Raw genomic sequence first — 21823 nt, forward strand, 5'->3', positions numbered from 1 at the left:
GCTCATGCGAATGTCTCTCGCCTGAGCGAGACGAAGTCGCTCAAAACACCAATACTTCTCGCCTAGGCGAGATATCGCGCTCAAAAGCGCCCAAGTTTCCTCGCGACCTCGCTTAGGCGAGTTGTCCCTCGCCTGAGCGAGACTAAGTCGCTCAACACCAAACCAAGCTCGCCTGGGCGAGCAGCGCGACCCAAACCAGACGTGAGGTTCTGCAACTCTCGCCTAGACGAGATAGACTCGCTTGGGCGAGACTTGCAGAGTTCCCTCACTATCACACACGCATTTTACCCAAAACAGTGTCAATTCATACCCAAAAATATACCACCAAACATGCAATCGATACTAATGTAATTGTAAGGGCCATTAGCACCCAAAACCTAGCTTTTCACATATATTGACAACCACATTCGAACATACAACCATCAACAACCTGAAATATAAAAACCCTCCTCCCTCAACACATTACCCATACATAATCATACACCCAAATTTAAATACTCCAATTTCCAATCACAGCACATCAAGCACGAATTTTCCCAATCAAACATGAACCAATTGGAACTCAAACTCATAACACTGACAGATTATTTACATACACAAAGTACAGCTCCCCTAACCTGGAATTAGTGATCAAAAATTGAGATGAGGAAATCCTTGATTCGCATGTTAATTATTTGGTAATTTTCCAACCCCCTTGACTACCCCATTCTGCTAGGCTTTTCTTTACCCCTTCACATTCATACCCCAATTATTAGTTAGCAAAAATAAAGCTTATTCTTTGCCCACCAGGTTTGAACCATGACCTTCCACTCATAAGGCCAAAGCACAACCACCATACCAAATCACATTTGATGATATACACAAATCAACATTGTCTACAATGTCAATCACATCATCATACATATCTTTAAAATCAATAATAAAACAACAACACATAATTGGCATACATAGGACTCAAACCCAAGTCCTCTCACACAATCAAAGTACTCTCAACCAATTGAGCTAGAACTTCTCCACGTTACATTAAACAACAATTAATGTCATAAAGGTGCTTTCTACCTGCATTTATTAATTAATTAAATATTTAATTAATTAATTTTCACGGGTCTTACACTTTTGTCTCTCATTACTTCCTTCTCTTCTAAGACTCCTTTTCAATAGGGTTTTGCCAAATTACATTCATTGAATCTCATAATGTTCATGTGTACCAATTATTTCATTCTCATTTGTAGTTAGTATGTATTTCTATTTGTGTTGTTGTTTTTATTCTGTTTTGAATTTGTATTAGAATTAAAAATGAGTTTCTTTTTCCCAATTTTTTTCGGTATTTTTCGATTTATGAGTTTCGGAAGTTTTTTTTCTCATAAATTTTGACAAGGAAATGCATTTTTTCTACAAAATTATTAATTAGATTAGGGTTTAGTCTTTTCATGGATAATAAATTAATTGGAGAATAATTCAAAGTTGAAATTTTTGTAGAAAGATAATTCAAGTTTAGGAAAAAAAAACTTATTATCGAGGTGAGAAGAACAATAATTTTTTTAATTATTTTTATTAATGAGTAATCTTAAGGTTTGTGAAAAAGTTGATAATTAAGAAGGAGAAAGAGACTTGAGACATCAAGACAAGTCTACTATCGAGTTTACTTTCTTGACAATCAGAACCAAATTTTATTGTTAATTCATTCCTTATTTGGTTTATATACTTATCTTGAGTAGTGATTTATATATTATAACTTTTTATTTCATATAAAAATATATAGATATGTCAACTATAAAATTTGAATCAAGCTATTCAAACTTCCAAAAGAAAAGAATAATTGAGGCTTTAATTGCATCACATAAAGGAGATATGAATTATAAAAATAGATAAGAAAAATGAATTAGAAAATATAGTTGGGTGCTCTTTGAAAGAACAAGATAATAACAACATAGATATAGGTGAAAGCAACAACAGAAAAAAAGAAGTAGCTAGTGATGAGAATACTTTTGATTGTCAAACCCGTGGTAACGAGGAGGAGATTAAGACTAAATGATGATTATGCTCTTGACAAAAATATATATTATCCAAGCCAATGGAAGAAAGGGAGGTTTCTCACAGCAAAAAATCTTATTTAAGATCAACAATGTCTCAAGAAAGATTAAATGGATTAACATTATTATCTATAGAAAAAGAAATTTTAAATGAAATTAATTATCACAATTTAATAAATAATTTTGCATAAAAAAAAAGCTTGAAAAATAAGTTTTAAATAAATGACCTAATTTTTTCAAACTCTTGAGCTGCTCCTAGCTTTGGCCATTAAGCATATTGATGTAGAAACTATTGTTCCTTACTTGAACATTAATGCTAATGATTTCCTTAATCTGGATGCAATTTTAAATGATAATTTTTTTTAAATGTAGACTAGTATAACTACTCACATTGAGGCTAACGTGAATATTGATTCTAAGTTTCCTACATCAACTATTTTGAATGATAATCCTGATGATGATATGACTACATTAGATTTTGACACTAAATCTGTTTTGAAAACTGACTTTGGCTTGAATGGTCCTTGTGCAATTTTGCTAGTTGGTTTGGTGTTGAATGGTGAGGTTAGGCCCAACACCATGCATAAGAACCAAAAGACTTGAATGGCAGACCAAGCGTTTGGGTGAAGTTAGGTCGATGCAATTTTAAATGCTCGCAGCACTCCCACTTGGAAGTTGTCAAAGGGAATCATGACGAACAAATCAGTAAAGAAGCATGTATACACAAAAAAGATGTCCAGCTTGAACTTCCCCGACTGTGGCACACATGTTAATTCCCTTTGCACATCCGGAAGTTCACGACGTAATCATCTATGTTAACACCAAGCACATCCACCTGTTTGGCCAAATCATGAAGATTGTCACCCTAGTGAAATCGAGTGACATACTCATGCACCTCGATTGACTTCTAGTTGCCAGACGAAGATCCAAGCGACGATGATGACGAGGTAGCACCGTCAGCATACCCTTGAACCTCCCGACTAGAAGACTCTTCAAACGAAGAAATGTGAATGGTAAACATTATTACCTCTAGAAAAAAAATGATCGGTAAAAGTAGAGCTATGAGAGGAAAAAGATGAAAATGACAGGCCAACCCTATTGCTATTGACAGAAACGGAAGGCCAATAGTCACGTTGCTTAAACTGTTAGATCTAGCCGTGCAAGATTTGACGCTTCACATCCGGTGTTAGGGCTAAGAGCACATTTACCAAAGCGTCCCAACCTCTCGAGCCCTAACGACCACTTTTCAAATGACTTAATAGCATAGACAGTATGGTTGAGTGATTACAATGACCAATAGTTGAATGATACCCAACAATACGAACCCCTTCACATCCAATCTTCAACAATGGTCGGGCTTGGGGCCAATGTATAGTATGGACCGAGTCAAGATATCCAAGAGCAAGGGACCAACTAAGGTGCTGATCAGTTAGAACAATCGTCAGGATCGTACAACAACTAGAAGTAAAGGGAAAAAACCAAAGCATACCAACTAGATAGAATCACTCTCCAACTTATCGAAAATACTTTGTAAATAACTGGATAGAATCACTCTCCAACTCACTGAAAATACTCTCTAAATAATATAGGCCGACCATTCAGACAATCAAGAGCAGTAGACCGGTCTACATGTCAATCGGTCATGAAGGTCGTCGATCTCGAACATGATTGATCGATTGATAAAAAACTAATCTATAAATAATTTAACACAAATCAGCTAATTAATTATAGTAAGGTATGATTGGGTCATAATTAGGTAATTAGGTCGGTGGTAAATAAAAGTCCATTACAAGTAGTATATATATCAAAGGTCTAAGTAAGGTAGTTGTTAACATTGATTATTGCATTTAATACTCGTTTGCTCATCCAACGGTGAACAGAACACACTAGAGAACGGGTGAATTATACATAAGTGATTAGAAGACCTAGCCATGATTGTGCCCGATTGATCCCCTAAACAAATTCATTTGCCCAAATCTAGTAAATAAACGGCATCACAACATAAACAAAAGAAAACAAAGAGACCAAGCACTTTTTTCTATTCGTATTTTTATTTTATTTATATCATGGACATAAGACGTTGACCTTAAATTGGTGATGTGATGCCAACACTTAATTGTTTTCTTGCCAAATGACATTACTTGGAAGAAAAGGGAAAATAAAAACAACTTATAAAGACAACAAAAGAGAAAACGAAGTGAAGCAACATTAATTGTAGGCACCAAAGGAGTGTAGTTAAGGTTGACAGAGGCTAGCGTAGTGGCTATGTGGGACGAATTGGTGGCTGTGTGGGACGAACTAGTGACTGCGTAGGAATAACCAGCGGCTATTGTGGAACCCAAAGGACCGCAACAACGTGGAATGAGGCTCGACGGTGGCTAATGTCGCGAATGGAGGCTCGACGACGATGGTTGTGGACGGAGGAGGCGCGATAGAGGAGAGAAAACATGAATGTTGCGTTGTGGAAGGTGAAGAATAGTGCATTCGCGTTTTAAATCCCTAATTTGGTATATGGCCTCAGTTCAATTTTTAACCGAGGTAAAATAGTGATTTTTGGACTCGGTCCAATTTTAACCAAGGCCAAATGTCCATCTCCCAATTAATTTTTTGCTTCAGGTTAAGGAAACCGAAGACTAAAAGGCTTAATGGCAGCGGGTCTACTACAACCGAGGCAGAAAAGTATATTCTGCTTTGGGTTAAAGGAATCGAGGCAAAAAAGCTGTTAGGAATTGCAAAAATGTCACTGCGTCATTATATGCTTTGGTTTCCTTATAACCGAGGCCTATAACGCGAGTTAAATAGTCAAAACTGCACTAGTGAACCCGATGAACACCACTATTTTCAAAAATAGTATAGGAAAGAAGACAACACTCCTGTATGAGTTGTAGTGTTTGTTAAGTATGTATTTTTCCCATGCACATATGTGATATTTATAGAATGAATAAAAAAGAGAGACTTAGGAGTAAATTATAATAAATTTGGTTTTAAAATAAAATAATATTTAATCAGTAAAATAAATGTAACAACACAATTTTATTTTATTTATTTATTTTTTAAATTATATTAAATCTTTGAAACATTATCATGTCATGTGAAGTCTACAAACAAATATATAACACCATTTAAGAGAGAATACACTATTTTGAAGACATTTAAGAGAGAATACACTATTTTGAAGGAAAAAAAAAAACGTATTTCTTGAACCATGGTCTAAAGTGATTAACTATGGTATATGAAATATTATGATCACTTACAACACATGTAAAATCTGTGGTCAATCCTCTAGATTGTGGCCTAAAACTAAAATGATTGTAGTCGTTATTTTATCTCGTTTAATGAGTTATTATTTCCTCCATAATATATTTTTTTTAATCAAACACACTTTGTTTCCTTTCACGTACGTCTATTTCTCCTCAATTTTATCTTTTCCTCATATTTCATTCATACCCAATCCTATCCAACATCTTCAAGCTGTGACCTATTCTTTGGCAAAACTGTCAGCAACATCTCATCCTCATCAGTTTCCTCCCTTGCCCAATTCTTCATATCATATGCCGAGCACTTCACATCATGTGCCAAGCTCGCTTCGCTACTGGCCATCAACAATATTCCAGCTTGTTCTTCAACCTCTTCTATAAGAAAATTTGTTGATTCATTTCTCCTATTCTGAGATCGGCAATCCTTTGCAAAATGACCAGTCTTACCACAGTTATAACACTTGACCGATCTACACTCATTTGCATAGTGATCGGGCTTGCTGCACTTGTAGCACTCACCATTGTTGCCTGACCGACCTCCTCGGCCTCCACCTCGACCTCGACCTCGCCAATTTTGCAGGCTGGGAGCGCTGTCTTCATAATCATCTCGACCTTGACCACTACGTCCTCGACCTCTGCCTCCAGGACCTCGGTTTCGACTCCCGTGATCTCTTCCTCCTCTGCCCCGAGTGTTCTGAGTTCCAAACATCTTTTTCTCCTTGAAATTTGTCCTTGCTTGGAGAGCTTGGCCAAGGTAGTCCTCCTTCGTGTTTCTTCTTCTTTGTTCATAGGCTTCTAGAGACCCAATAAGCTCCTCCACCGTGAGCTTTGAGAGGTCTTTGGATTCCTGTATAGCACACACAATGTTGTCGAAGTCAATTGTCAATGACCTTAAAATTTTCTCCACAACTCGGTTACCACAGTCAATTGTCAATGACTCCCCATTCTTGTCAAGTTGGTTTGCCACAGTCTCCACCCGAGATATGAACTCGGTTACCCCTTCGTTCTCCTTCATCAGCAACCTCTCAAACTCACCTCTGAGAACTTGAAGACGAACCTGTTTCACACGGTTATCTCCCTTATATGTTTTCTCCAAGATCTCCCATGCCGCTTTTGAAGTCGTAGCGTTTGCTAACTTCTCAAGGCCTGCATCGTCCACAACTCGGTACAATGCATACATAGCTTTCCTATCTTTGACTCGTGTTTTTTTCAACGCAGCAATCTGGGCAACTCTTTGTTCATCAAAATCCTCTGGCTCTTCGAAGCCACCTTGAACTACATCCCACACGTCTTGGGATCTAAGGTAGGCCATCATCTGCATGCTCCACTTATCGTAGTCGGATTTTTGTGTCAACTGGGGTAAGGAAATATTGTTGGCCATCACTCATACTTTTTTTCACTCTCAGAGACTCAGGCTAACTGGTTCTTGATACCATTTTGTTAGCAAAAACACTCTATCTCTGAAAATATGATTTACTTCACTTGTGTATTTCATATGAGCAAGACACTACGATTTATAGGACTTACATTTGGCTTTTCATCTGCAAGCCATAATGTCTCCAATTATTACAAAAACATAACACTAATCACCATTAACATTCGAAACATAACACATAAAACTTTTGACTTTTTCTCTTCTAGAACATCACAAATGTAACCACTCATAAAGTCTGCTCAATAACTCCTAATTTAAGTTTACCCTAACAACCTATTCTTTAGCAAAACTGGTGAGAAATGATACCATAATAAAGTTTTATTCATTATCATCTTCATCTATTTATATTCTCATATATGTTTTCTCGTATACTTCAGCAAACATCTTGAAGGAGTGACAGAAATGGAGTAGTATATAACAGAGAGACCCAAGCACTTCAGCTGCATTTTTTTATTCATATACTTTATTTTACTTATATCACAGACATAAGACGTTGAACTGAAATTGGTGCTGTGATGCCAACACCTAACTGTTATCTTGCCAAATGACATTACTTGGAAGAAAAGGGAAAATAAAAACAACTTATAAAGACAACAGAAGAGAAACGAAGTGAAGCAGCATTAATTGTAGGCACCAAAGGAGTGTAGTTGAGGTTGAAGATGAAGTGGTAGTTTCTTGATGACAGTGAGTCCCCATATCTCAGTCATGTCTACATCTTGCACTGGTTTACCATTCTCATGAGGAATCTTCCAATCGAACCAGTAGAGGAGATTAGCAAGCATATACTCAGTGGAAGCAAGTGCAAATGAAATTCCAATGCACCCTCTCCTCCCAGAACCAAAGGGTATAAACTGCAAATCATTTCCTCTGAAATCAACTTCTGGCTCTTCTTCAAACCTCTCGGGAAGAAACTCTTCAGGCCTGTTCCAAATTTCAGGGTCCCTCTGAATCGCCCATGCATTCACAAACACTCTTGTTTTGGATGGAATATCGAAACCTTTCACTTTTACATCAGATAATGTTTCTCGGGGTATCAAAAGAGGAGCAGGTGGATATAATCTCAGAGTTTCTTTCACTACACATTTCAGATAATTCAATTCATTCAAATCATTCTCTTCCACTTTTAGTTTATCCCCAACAACTCTTCTTACTTCTTCTTGAGCTCTCTTCATGGTAGCAGGATTATTCAATAGCGCCGCAAATACCCATTCCAGAAGTGTTGAAGTAGTGTCACTTCCTCCAGCAAATATGTCCTGAAATTGTGACGATCATGGATTCTTAAACATAAATTTAAGCATTATATTTTACTGTTAGAGAAGTTATCCATAAGAATTGAAGATTTAAATCATGAGTTGTACCATAAGGATTGCCTTGACGTCATCGTGTGTAAGCTGAAAATCATATTTCCCTGGACCATCTTGAATTTGAAGGAGTGAATCCACGAAGTCTTTGTTACGATCAGGTTGGTAACTTTCCATGTTCATTATTGTCTTGCGTTCAGCAATTAACTGATCAAAGAAAGAATCTAATGCCCTGAAAGTGGCCTTAAATTCTGGTATTTGGCCAGAAAGAACGTCAATCCAACCTAACAAAGGAAAGAAATCTCCAACAGAGAAAGTGGCCAAGTGTTTCATCATCTTTCTTCCCAGCTCTCCAAAACTGATTCCACCATCTGGGTTATCATACTTTCTTCCAAGAACACATCTAGACACTATGTTGGTTGAGGTTTCAATCAGAATCTGAGTCAGGTTCACGGAAGAAGACGTTTTACCCGCTCTGCATGCTTCACGTACGACACCAAGCATGGCTGCAACTTCTTCTTCTCGAATGGACTGAAAGGATTGCACCCTTTTGGTGCTTAGAAGCTCAAGAACACAGATCTTCCTTTTCTGTCTCCACTCTTCCCCGTAGGGTGAAAAAGCCACATCCATGCACCCATACATGATGATTTTCACGGCTGTGGTCTGAGGCTTATTGGAGAAAGCAAGATCATGTGTTTTGTAAACTTCTTTGGCCACATCAGCTGATGAAACCACAAGAGTTGGAGTTTGGCCTAATTTCAGAAACATGATAGGACCATACTTGCGAGACAGTGCTTGGAAGGAGCGGTGTGGGAGAGTGCCCAGTTGATGAAGGTTTCCAATTATAGGTAGCTTTGGTGGTGAAGGAGGCAAATTTGACTTGTTTCTTCTTCTTCTTTGGTTAGTAAGAACAAAAAGGAGGCTTAAGAAGAACAACAACATGGCTTTGTAAGAGGTATTTAGCTGGTTTGCTAATTCCTTTAAAAGTGAGGATAATGGTTGAACTTGAAGAGCCATTGCTTCTATAGGGTTACTTGGATTTCGGTGAGGTAGGTTTGTATGCATCTTCATAACCATGGTGATCGAGAATTTATAGAATCTCAATATAATGAATAGAATCAGAGAAATATATGATAAGAAAAACACGCATGAACAGAAATGTTATCCTTTACAATAAAATAATATCCAAACACCGTCGGCTGCGGACTTTCTTTTGTTCTTGTATACAGTTCTTTTTTTCTTAATTATACATGCACCAAACTCTTTTAGATTTAGTTTCTATTTTTAAATCTGTTTTAGTATCTGCTCTCAGATATGGTATGATTAATACAAACCACTTAATTAGAACGTAAGAATTATGCCATTGCTTGAATCAAATAACTATGTCCATCATTACTAATTTCATCTTTTATTATACTTCCTCTCCCGTCATTTATATAAGATCAAATAATTATAATTCATCACCATCAGTGAAGAAGGCCATTAATTAGTTCATTTTAAGTTATAAATTTTAATTTTATGTTAACGTTGCCCTGAAATTAATTAGTGGCTATATATATATATATATATTTAAGGATAATTATATAATGACCCCTTTATTTGATCCTTTTTTTACCCGTCTACATGGCATACCATATTTTAATGTTTTGTTAAATATGAAAAGAAAATTTACGCGTGAGGTTAAGAATCGTTAGTAGCTCACGCGCTCGCACATCAAAATAGAGAAAGAAGAACCTGAAGAGTGTGATTTTGGGAAAACAGAGGCGGACTTTCTGGCTGTTATCTTCACCGAACAACATTGTCAATCGCTGCTGCAACTTCCTCCACAATTGCAAGCCCTAATTTTTGTGTTGTTCTTCTCCAAATCAAAGGCTAATTTAGTATGTTTTTCTTCCTCGACTGATTTCCTGTATTTTTGTCTTGTTCTTCCCCAAATGAAACCCTATTGTCGTATGTTCTTCTTCCCCGATTGAAATGCCATTTTTATTTGTTCTTGTTCCCCAAATGGATGTTATCTCAATCCTAAATGTTGTTGTGGACTGTTAATTCGAAATGTGAACGGATTTGTGTAAGCAAAAATGGTTCGAATGTGCGAATGCTTTTGAAGAAGAAGCGTTTCGGTAGTTAAGCTTCGGTGGATAAAAAATGAGAATTGCAGTTGTGTTGTTGGATGTTAGAAAGTGAGTTTGTTGGTTTCGACATTTATGCTTGGGTGGGTTCAAAAAGCAAACTGGATTTGTGTTGTTGGATGTTAGAAAGTGAATTTGTTAGTTTTTGACTATGTTGTGTGTAATTTTATTGATCTGTGCTGAATTTGTGTAAATTAAATTTGGTTAATGCGATTGATAATTTCAGTTCAGTTGACATGAGTGTCGTTAGTGAAGGTTCCGAAGGTAGTGAATGTTGTGAAGTTGGAGATTGTAGTGATATAAGTCATGTATTTTAGTTTTTGTTGCTTTGTAATTTAACTTATAGTTCAGTAGAATAAGTTTATCGTATGATTTTTAATATGAATATTTGCATATTAATTTCAGGCATTCTTGTAGAACACATTATATTGGTTTGTTTTATTGCATGAAAGAGTTAATATTAGTCGAAAGCTTCTATGTGAGTTAAGTAATGTGTGGGTGGAAAGCAGAGGAGGTTTCATGATTAACTCCGAATTTGTAGTGTTTAAGTTATTAGACGTATGTGTAGGCCTGGGGTTGAGAGTTTATGGAGATATAATTGATTTAGAGGAGGTTGACGTTGATAGTGTTTGTAGGAAGAAATTTTCTGAAAAAAGGTTATAGTAAACAGTTACTATACTATATAACTATCTCTTGACTGAGTGTGAGTGTCTTGATGTAGAAGATTATTGTCGGTTGTACGTTCTATTAGGCATATATGAGTTTCTTTTGCCTAATAGAAATGGATCAGTCTTTGTTTCACTTTTTAAAATTGTAGATGATTTGACTAGTCTAGTTAAATATAATTGGGGTGGTGTGGTTTATGAGTACTTGGTTGGTAGTTTGTGTAGTGCGTCAGTTGTTTTGAAGAAGCAATTACATCGAAAACACTTCCATGTTGTCGGATGTGTATATTTATTGTAGGTAAGTACGTTTGTTTTTCTTGAATTTTATGTTGTAGCATTTTGGTTTTTGTTATGAATTAGTAACTTTGTTTTAAATGAATTGTATTATTGTATGATGTAGCTATGGGCTTTTGATCACTTCCTGTTTGTGAAGAGAAAAAGTGCAGTTATTCAATCCAAATTTCCAAGGTTGTTGCGTTGGATTGATTATAAAGTTGGAGATGTGTCAATAAGAAGTAGTTTCAAAAATAATGTGGTACTTTCTATTATTTTTTCGTCCAATGTTTTTGGTGTGAGTTCTTTTAGTAATTTATTGATGTTGTTTGTTTGAAATTACACTACAAGAAAATGCTTCATTAGTAACCAATTTTAATGACCAAAAGTTGTTAGTTACTATAATTACTAATTTAGATACAAGTTTACAAAGTAAAACAATTATTGGTTACTAAAATAGTTACTATTATTGTTCCTGCAGAGGAACAAATAAGATAGGTTAGGCACAAGCGTCACCTTACCATGTAGTCCGTTATCTCTTCAGTTGGCCTCTTCCCGGTCGATACATGTCAACTTGAACCCAGGAGGGGTTACCTGCAGAAGAATCTCCGAAGCTCAAGTAAGTCAAAGCTCTTAGAGAGTCCAAATCAGTGATTAATGAATGCGTACCTTTAAATGATGGGGTCCACGTGTATTTATAGAACATTAATGACGTTTGACCATTTCATGGGCTGGGTCTTGACCTGGGCTCTAGTTTGGGCCATGAGTGGGCCTAGGCCCCAACCCAGGCCCTTGAGACCTATTGAATGCGGGGGCTTCAATCATTCGTTTAAGTTTATTGGAGTAGTCGGCCTGGGCTTTAACCTTACCAGATATGCTCGAGTAGTCAGTCTAGACCGACTACTTGCCTAGATGGCTTATGTTGGTGATATGAAGTGCTAACTCGGCCTAGCCTGGGTACTTGGCGGTCTCGATATGCACACTGTTTACTTGGTCGAGTTTGGCTAGGTACGGTACACCAGTCCCCCAGCCTTGTCCGATATGGGTTGTCGGTCAAGGATGATATGTGTTGGTAGGCTAGCAGAACCGGCTAGGTGTGATACACCAGTCCCCCAGCCTTTAAGTGTGGTGAACAGTGTTAAGGCTTAGAATTTGTAACCGTCAGAAGGTAGGTGAAAGGGTGTCAGTTGGTCAAATCGAAAAAGTTTTGGCGACGTCGTTTTGAAGTGTCATATCTTTTGCAATGATGGTGTCGATTGGTCTGTGGTATGGTTTTGGTTTTGGCAGGAAGAGGTTCGTCGTTTGGGATTGTGGGCTATAAATATGTATTTGCAAACAGATGAGGGGTTACTTGTTTCATTTGTGAATTCTGAATTTAAAGACCTTGTGCACGTAAAAGTGTCCGACTAGTCCTCTATTTCGACCGACATCTTCCCGTAAAAAACGAAATCAGGTATGTCCAGTAGTGGTAGTGTGTCTTCGTCTAGTAGTAGTGAAAGTACTGAGTCAGATAGAAGTAAGGATGGACGACTTGGCGGAGAGGGTACAAGTTCTGGAGTTGTTACGAGCGGGATGCCGATGGAGGTAGTGAGGGAGGTTCGAGAGGATCCTCCCGAAGAGTTGGAGGAGAGTAACTGGCCGGCGAAAGGCGGTTATGGGTGGGTTGCTGCTGATATCCGTGATCAATCATCTTTATTCAGGTGGTCTCGTCTGTTGAACTCTTGGCTGAACTGCACACCCGTCATGTCCAGGGGTGTCAGTGGAGACATTGTTTCGCTGGAGAGGGTGAGTGCCGTCGACCGGGTATGTCACGGGCAGGAGGGGGCTATCGAAAAATTCTTCTACATGTATATGTGCCATTTCTCTCAACTCCACGTGCGACTGCCTTTAGACGATTTCACTATGGGTGTGCTGCGGGCGTTGAATGTGGCACCTACCTAGCTACATCCTAATAGTTGGGCCTACTTGCAGGCCTTCCGCATTTTGTGCAAGTCCTTATATTTGGAGCCTACTCCCTATGCTTTCTTATATTTTTATGACACCAGACCCCGGAGACCGGCTACTTGGCTCTCTTTAATCAGTCGCCCCAGCATCAGCAGACTGGATGCTTTCTCCCAGTCATTCAAGCATTTCAAGGACGGGTACTTCAAAGTCGTCATCAAGGAAGGGGGTAAATCTCATTTTTTGAATGTGGATTGGAGTACCAAGTTTCCCTTTAGCTGGACCAACAATCCTTCTCGATATAAACACATGGAAGTGGAGGAGTTGTCGGCTAGTGATAGGGAGGTGGTGGGGGTGTTGTTGAAGTTTGTGGATAAGTTGCCCACTAAGGGTCTAGTTAGGGTTTATAATTCGGTGCATCCGATAATAGATATTGAAGGTATCTGTTTATTACTTAAGCTGTGTTAATAATGCTAAGTTGTTTTGATCCGAGTCGTGATATGTTATTGCAGGGCATATGGCGCAATCTGGCAAGAAAAATTTGGCGCTCTTTCAATCACTGAGGAAGGAAATGGCCGCTAAGGCCAAGGCGGCTGGGAAAGCTGACGTTCCCAACTTGCAAGAATCGGTTGTGGAGGTGCATGTACACGGCGGGACGAAAAGGAAAGCTGAGCTTCCGCCTCGACCCGGGAAGGGCAAAGACGTGAAGAAGATAAGGGCAGCTCTTCTTGGGACGGCTAGCGGGGCGGGGTCGACTAGTGGAGAGAAGTTGCCTGAGGCTGGGTTGATCGAGTTGCCAGAGATATCCGTTAGGAAGGATATCTCGATCGACATTCTGGATACCGTTGTTAACTGTATTGATAACATGGAGGTGGATCATATTGTGAGAACAATGGTAGAGTTTGCGAGCAAAGCCTTAGTCCTGAGTCGCCGTGTACGGTCGCTTTACAGAAGGGAAGTAAAGGAGGTGGGGGAGTTGCAGGGTAAGGTGGATAAGCTTGAGGAGGAGAAGGCGGCTTTAGAAAAGGAGAAAGAAGGCTGGGAAGCGGAAAGGAAAAGGTTGGCAACATGGAAGGTGCGTTGCTTGGACTTTGAGGAAAAGCTAAATAAGCGTATAGGGGAGTTGGAAGAAGACTATGAAGATTTGAAGGATAAGTATGATGGGGCTGTTGGGGAGCTTGACAATTTGAAGAACAGCGTCATCCAAGAGCATATTAATGGTTTCAAGAAGGGGTTGCAGCAGGTGGCCTTCTTCCATCCGGATGTGGATGTCTTGGATTCTAGATTTGACGTAGATAAGGACGTAGTTGGTGGGAAGTTGGTGAGGGAGGATGAAGGGGATGTTGAGGAGGTGGAGGAGAAGGCGGCAGAGGAGGAGAAGGATGCGGGAGCTGCCATGGGGGGTAATGAGAACAAGGGGATGTAGGAACTTCATTTTTGTATAATTTGGAACTTGAATTCTGTTTGTAATAATGCGTACATTATTTTACTTTGCCCTTAATATGATGAATGCCTTGTGTATGCTATGTTTGTTATTAGATGCCGATAACTTGTATGATAGTGTTGCGTTAGCGGTATGGTATAATTATGAGGGAGAGTTTTGATGTATGTGATGTTTGGCGAATTCGTTTTATTTTTGAGGGTGTTCGACTCTGACCGTTTTATTTGAACTTAAACGAATGAACCAAGATTAAAGGATGTTCGACCCAAGCCGCTTACTTGGGGTAAGGGTGGGGAACTTAAACGAATGAACCAAGATTAAAGGGTGTTCGACCCAGGCCGCTTACTTGGGGTAAGGGTGGGAAACTTAAACAAATGAACCAAGATTAAAGGGTGTTCGACCCAGGCCGCTTACTTGGGGTAAGGGTGGGGAACTTAAGCAAATGAACCAAGATTAAAGGGTGTTCGACCCAGGCCGCTTACTTGGGGTAAGGGTGGGGAACTTAAACGAATGAACCAAGATTAAAGGGTGTTCGACCCAGGCCGCTTACTTGGGGTAAGGGTGGGGAACTTAAACGAATGAACCAAGATTAAAGGGTGTTCAACCCAGGTCGCTTACTTGGGGTAAGGGTGGGGAACTTAAACGAATGAACCAAGATGAAAGGGTGTTCGACCCAGGCCGCTTACTTGGGGTAAAGGTGGGGAACTTAAGCGAATGAACCAAGATTAAAGGGTGTTCGACCCAAGCCGCTTACTTGGGGTAATGGTGGGGAACTTAAGCGAATGAACCAAGATTAAAGGGTGTTCGACCCAGGCCGCTTACTTGGGGTAAGGGTGGGGAACTTAAACGAATGAACCAAGATTAAAGGGTGTTCGACCCAGGCCACTTACTTGGGGTAAGGGTGGGGAACTTAAACGAATGAACCAAGATGAAAGGGTGTTCGACCCAGGCCGCTTACTTGGGGTAAGGGTGGGGAACTTAAACGAATGAACCAAGATGAAAGGGTGTTCGACCCAGGCCGCTTACTTGGGGTAAGGGTGGGGAACTTAAACGAATGAACCAAGATGAAAGGGTGTTCGACCCAGGCCGCTTACTTGGGGTAAGGGTGGGGAACTTAAGCGAATGAACCAAGATTAAAGGGTGTTCGACCCAGGCCGCTTACTTGGGGTAAGGGTGGGGAACTTAAACGAATGAACCAAGATGAAAGGGTGTTCGACCCAGGCCGCTTACTTGGGGTAAGGGTGGGGAACTTAAGCGAATGAACCAAGATTAAAGGATGTTCGACCCAGGCCGCTTACTTGGGGTAAGGGTGGAGAACTTAAGCGAATGAACCAAGATTAAAGGCATAGAGTCATAAGGTAGGGAATCCTTCTTTTTATTTATTGAATAGGGGTGCCTCGTTAAAACCTCCTTGGCCAAAACCCTCCTTAGGGAAAAAAGACCAAGTGAGGAAAAAGAGTACACCCGTGGTTACAAGTATTGGTTCAACTATGATACATATTTAGCTGAAGTAGAACTTGAGGTGGGATACATTCCATGTGTTGGAAATCTCTTCCCCAGATAATTGTTCCAGGCGATAAGCCCCTCCTCCTGTGTCTTCTCGTATGCGGTACGGGCCATCCCAATTGGCGGAGAACTTGCCATCGTTCTTTCTAGCACTGCTGGCCATTCTCCATACTAGGTCCCCGACGACAAATGATCGTAGGTGTAGGTTTGCATTATATTTCCTGGCAGCTTGTTGTTTGGCGGCTAGATTGCGTATTTGGGCTTTTTCTCTTAGTTCGGGAAGGAGGTCGAGATGTAAGGCCATGTTTTGGTGGTTGTGAATTGGGTCGTATAGTTCTCGGCGCAGGGATGGTTCGCTAATTTCTACTGGTATCATGGCGTCTGCGCCGTAGACTAGGCTGAATAGGGATTCGTTTGTTGATTATTGAGGGGTGCATCTGTAGGCCCATAGTACTTCTATTAACTCTTCAGGCCATCGACCTTTGGCGGTATCCAACCTCTTGCGTAGCTCTATGAGAATGACTTTGTTTGCTGCTTCCGCTTGCCCATTAGTTTGTGGATGTTCTACAGAGCTTGTGATGTGTTTGATGCCTAAGCCGGTGTAGAATTTGGCTAACTCCTTGTCGATAAATTATCGGCCGTTGTCTGTTATGATGGTATGTGGTACACCATATCTGCATATAATGTCCTTCCACACGTACTGCTAGACTTGCTGGGCCGTGATGGTGGTCAATGGCTTGGCTTCGATCCATTTGGTAAAATAATCAACGGCTACGATTAGGAATTTTACTTGCCCCTTGCCGGGTGAGAAGGGGCCGATGATGTCCATTCCCCACTTAGCGAATGGCTAGGGGGACAGTATGTGGTGTAGTTGTTCTTGTTTCTGATGGATGAGGTTGTCGTGCTTCTGGCATGGCTTGCACTTCCTGACATGATCCTGATAGTCCGCTTCTATCGTGGGCCAGAAGTATCCGGCTCTGAGAACTCTTGTGGCCATGGTGCGTGCGCCTAAATGATAACCACAAATTCCTTCGTGTAGTTCTTTGATGATATATTGGGCTTGTTCTACCGTGACACACTTAAGTAGGGGTTGGCCGTATCCGTGTTTGTAGAGGTCATCGCCTACCATAGTGTACCTGGCGGCCTTGGCCAGCCAAGTTTTGTCCGCGTCGAGGGGGGTTGCCGGTTTTGAGGTATTGAATGTAAGGGGTGGTCCAGTTTTGGGTTTGGGTGGGGGTGATGTTGTTTGATGGGGCGTGGGTTAACGTTTGGCAAGTGTGTGTGATGGAAGGTGTGGATAGTGTTTGCTGTAGTAGGGATCGATTACGGTTTTTGAGTTTGGTACTGGCTAATTTGGAAAGGATGTCGGCCCTAACGTTGTCGATTCTGGGGATGTGTTCGACGCGGACTTGTTCAAAGGCGGATTGAATAATCGCGCGGACTAGATGGTAATATTGTTGAAGGATGGGGTCTTTGATTTGGAATTCATCATTTAGATGACCTACAGTGAGTTTGGAGTCGGTTTTGCATGTTAACTTCTTGACGCCGACTTCACGGGCTAGGGAAAGGCCGGCGAGGATAGCTTCGTACTCGGCTTGGTTATTTGATGTTTTGAAAGCAAAGTGAAGAGATTTCTCGATGAGGATGTCGTTGGGGCCTTCTAATACGATGCCAGCGCCAGCACCCCTTGGGTTTGAGGAGCCATCTACATGAAGTGTCCATTGGTCCTCAACGGGTGTTTGTTGTAGGTCATTGACGAAATCTAAGAGACACTGAGCTTTGATGGGGCCGTGGGATTCATAGCGAATGTTGAATTCTGACAGCTTCACGGCCCATTATGGCATGCGTCCGGCTAGATCCGGCTTTTGTAATATTTTTTGGATTGGGTAATCGGTCTTGACGGTTATGGTGTGGTTTTGGAAATATGGGCATAGACGGCGTGCGGCGTGGACCAAGGATAGGGCTAGTTTTTCTACCATTTGGTACCTGGTTTCAGGATCTTGTAGTGTTCTGCTCACGAAATATACAGGATGTTGTGTGCCTTCTACTTTTTGGACAAGGGCTGCGCTGACGGTATGGTCGGTGGCCGTGATATATACCAGCAGGGGTTGGCTGATGTCCGGTTTGTGGAGGATGGGGGGTGAGGTTAGGGTTGTTTTGAGTTTCTGGAAGATCTGTTCACAATCATCAGTCCACGTGAACCGGGCAGATTTCTTTAGGAGCTGGATTATGGGTTGAGTTTGTTCCGCTAGTTTGGGTAGGAAGCGAGAAATGGCCGTGAGGCGGCCGATTAGGCGTTGGACTTCTTTGACAGTAGTGGGGCTGCGCATTTCGATGATAGCCCTGCATTTTTCAGGGTTAGCCTCTATGCCGCGTTGGGTTAGCATGAAACCAAGGAATTTACCCCGGTCGACGCCGAATACGCATTTATCAGGATTTAGGCGGAGGTTGTATTGGCGCAGGGCGGAGAACACTGCTTCTAAGTCTTTGGCGTGTTGATGATGGCTTGGGGACTTGACGACCATGTCGTCGACGTAGACTTCGACACAGTGTCCTGCTAGATGGTTGAAGACTTTGTCCATTAGTCGCTGGTAAGTTGCCCCAGCGTTTTTAAGGCCGAAGGGCATGACTCTATAGAAGTAGTTGGCATCGTCTGTGATGAAGGCAGTTTTGTGCATATCTGCTGTGGCCATGGGGATTTGGTTATAACCTGAATATGCGTCTAAAAAGCTAAGCACCTTGTTTCCTGTCGCGCCGTCTACGAGTCGATCGATGTTGGGTAAGGGGTAGGCGTCGCGAGGGCATGCCTTATTCAGGTCTGTGTAGTCTACGCACATTCGCCATTTGCCATTGGCTTTCTTTACCAAGATAACGTTAGAAAGCCAAGTGGTATATTGAGCTTCTTCTATGAACCCTGCGCTCAGTAACTTGTCGACCTCTACTTTGGCCGCTTGTCTGCGTTCTTCCCCAAGCTTGCGCTTTTTCTGGGATACATAGCGGGCTTCTTTATATATCGAAAGCTTGTGGGATGCCACCTAGGGGTCTACTCCAGGGAGGTCGGTGGCTGACCAAGCGAAAAGATCTGTGTTATTGATGAGGATGGGTGTGATTGTGGCACGCTCATCAAAGTTTAAACCGGTGCCTAAATTGATGGAGTGGCCATTGGGGAGTTCTAGGGGAGTGGTGTCCTCGACTGGTTCGAGGCGGACATCCCGGCCTATTCTGGGGTCAAGGTCCTCGCCGGATAGGGCTATGTGGGAATTAGGTGGTCGTTCGATATGGTTTGTTTGTTGGATTGGGAGTTGTGGTCTTAAGCTTGCCATATAGCACTCGCGTGCCAGGCGTTGGTCACAGTGGATGGTCAGGATGTCACCGAATGGGGCTGGGAACTTCATGGCCAAGTGGGGGGTAGAGACGACTGCACCAAGCGTATTGAGGGAAGGACGACCCAGGAGTATGTTGTAGGATGTTGGCGCATCGACTATAAGGAAGCAGATTGGGATGGTTTTGGTTTGGGTTCCTTCCCGAAAGACGGTATGGAGGTCTATGTAGCCCCAGGTGGATACTTGTTCGTCAGAAAAGCCATATATGGGCTCATCATATGGTATCATGGCGGTGTCAGGAAGTTGTAACTTTTGGTAGGTGGCCCAGTAAAGGATGTCAACTGAGCTGCCTTGATCCACTAGTACTTTCTTAACGGCATAATTTTCGATTTCAACGGTGATGACCATGTGGTCGTCCTGCTGGTGGTCGAGGCCGTGGAAGTCGTCATCCGTGAATACGATGGGGGGCATACGACGTCTGTGGTGGGAATGAGTGATATGGTTGATGGATTGTATATGACGGAGGTGTCTCTTTCTGGCGGACGAGGTGGAGCCTCCACTTGCGAAGCCACCAGAGATGGTGTTAATGGTGCCTCGTAAGGGGGGGTCGACAGGGGTAATGTTGGTGTGGGCGGGCTCTGGCTACTGGTTGTTGGGTTGGGTGGGGTGGCTATTGTGATGGGCGTCGTTTGGTTGGCGTCTATGGTCATGTCGTAGGGGGTGGTGGGATCGGGAGGAGAAGGAATGGTCATCCCTACGGATGAAGCGGCGAAAGTGGCCAGCACGGACCAGTTCTTCTATTTTATCCTGGAGCGCTTTGCATTCTTCCGTAGTGTGACCATGGTTGCGATGGTACCGACAATACTTGGTCATGTCGGCGTTAGGGGGTGTGGTTGTCTTTCGTGGAGGGGGGAGGAGGTCAGCTTGGAGGGCCTCGTCTAGGATGCGGGAGCGGGCTACTATGAGGGGAGCGTATCTAGTGAAGCGAGGTTGGCGGGGTTCACGTGGGCGGATATCAGGGCGCGGGTGAGGTTGTGGGGTGGGGTTGGGGGTGGGGTTGGGGGTGGGGTTGGAGGTGTTGGCGGCGTAGTCGTTGCAGAATTTGGTGTGAAGGGTTTGCATTTCCTCCATGCGGACGTAGTCGGCTGCGCGTAGCTTGAGTTCGTGCATGGAGGTGGGTGGGTGGAGGTAGACGTTGTTGGCGAAGGGGTCGGGCTGTAGGGTGAGAGTCATACATTGGAGTATCATCTCCTGATTGAGGTGTGGTGTACGAAGGGCGGCTTTACTGAAGCGATCGATGAATGTTCTGAGTGGTTCATTAGGTTCCTGTCTAATACCTAGTAGGGATATGGTGGTGGTTTGATGTGGGCGGCTTCCAGCGAAATGGGTGGAAAACATGTGGGAAAGGATGTTGAAACTATCGATTGAGTAGGGTGGGAGGGTGGTAAACCATTCTAGGGCAGGGCCTTTAAGGGTAGTGGGGAAAGCTTTGCAAAAGACTGCGTCTTGAGATGTGTACAGGGCGACGTGGGTGATGTAGACTTTCAGGTGTTCGTCAGGGTCGGTTTCGCCGGTATAGCGATCCAGGTTGAATGGTTCCCACTGGGCCTGGTGAGGGGTGTTGGCGATAAAATCCGTGAATGGGTGGCGGCGTCTGGCCTGGTGAGGGGGGAGCATGTGGGGTGGGGGTGGGTGGTTGATCATAGCAGGAAAGGTGGAGGTGATGTTGTGAGGATGAATGTGGGTTGTGGGAAGATATTGTGGGTTGTAGGGTGGGATATGTGTGGTATGGAAGGCGGTGGGTATGTTGTAGGGGGCGGGAGTTGGGGGTGCGGTGAGCCCTGGTTGACCGGATGGAAAGTGATGGGGATGGGTAGAGGTAACGGGTGTCTGTTGGGTGGTGGTGAAGGTGTGGGGGGTGGGATTGTATTAACTTTCTTCCTCTGTAGGCTGGAAGGCCGGAGACTTCACAACTTCAGAGGTTTCTTTGGCTTTTCCCTTCAGGTTGGCGTCTGCCTCGATCCTTCTTCTGAGGCGAGAGTTCTCTTGTCTTAGCAGTTCCATTTCTTCAGCACTGCGCTTCTTCAGGTCTGCGAGTTCTTGTTGCATCTTTGCCTGGCCGTCTAAGATGGTGGCCAAGTCAAGGGTGATGTTGGGAGGTCCAGAGGGACCAGCGTCCGCTTGCTTGTTCGCTCCAACTCTACTGCGGGTAGAAACCATCTTCAGAGAAAAAACAGGTACTAAAGGTGTTCGTCTCGGCCCCACAGTGGGCGCCAATTGTTCCTGCAGAGGAACAAATAAGATAGGTTAAGCACAAGCGTCACCTTACCATGTAGTCCGTTATCTCTTCAATTGGCCTCTTCCCGGTCGATACATGTCAACTTGAACCCAGGAGGGGTTACCTGCAGAAGAATCTCCGAAGCTCAAGTAAGTCAAAGCTCTTAGAGAGTCCAAATCAGTGATTAATGAATGCGTACCTTTAAATGATGGGGTCCACGTGTATTTATAGAACATTAATG

General features: G+C 42.4%; 1 protein-coding gene across 1 annotated transcript; it reads right to left on the reverse strand.

Annotated features, from left to right (window-relative positions):
* Nucleotides 1-7140: 7140 nt before the first annotated feature.
* LOC114162315 (cytochrome P450 71A1-like) lies at nt 7141-9099 on the reverse strand. The gene is made up of 2 exons (XM_028046160.1): nt 8084-9099; nt 7141-7978 (listed from the first exon to the last, which is right to left on the reverse strand). Exons 1-2 carry the CDS (start codon nt 9095-9097, stop codon nt 7346-7348), a joined length of 1647 nt encoding a protein of 548 aa, XP_027901961.1. The 5' UTR covers nt 9098-9099; the 3' UTR covers nt 7141-7345.
* Between the last annotated feature and the right edge of the window lie 12724 nt (nt 9100-21823).

Source organism: Vigna unguiculata, chromosome 9, assembly GCF_004118075.2.
Source record: "Vigna unguiculata cultivar IT97K-499-35 chromosome 9, ASM411807v1, whole genome shotgun sequence".
NCBI classification, from domain to species: domain Eukaryota; kingdom Viridiplantae; phylum Streptophyta; class Magnoliopsida; order Fabales; family Fabaceae; genus Vigna; species Vigna unguiculata.

Bases quoted from the DNA above. Each gene is read 5' to 3' on its own strand.
- LOC114162315 (XM_028046160.1), bottom strand. From the start codon at position 9,097: ATGAAGATGCATACAAACCTACCTCACCGAAATCCAAGTAACCCTATA. The intron at 7,979-8,083 runs GTACAACTCATG...TCACAATTTCAG, and splicing joins ACGTCAAGGCAATCCTTATG to GACATATTTGCTGGAGGAAG.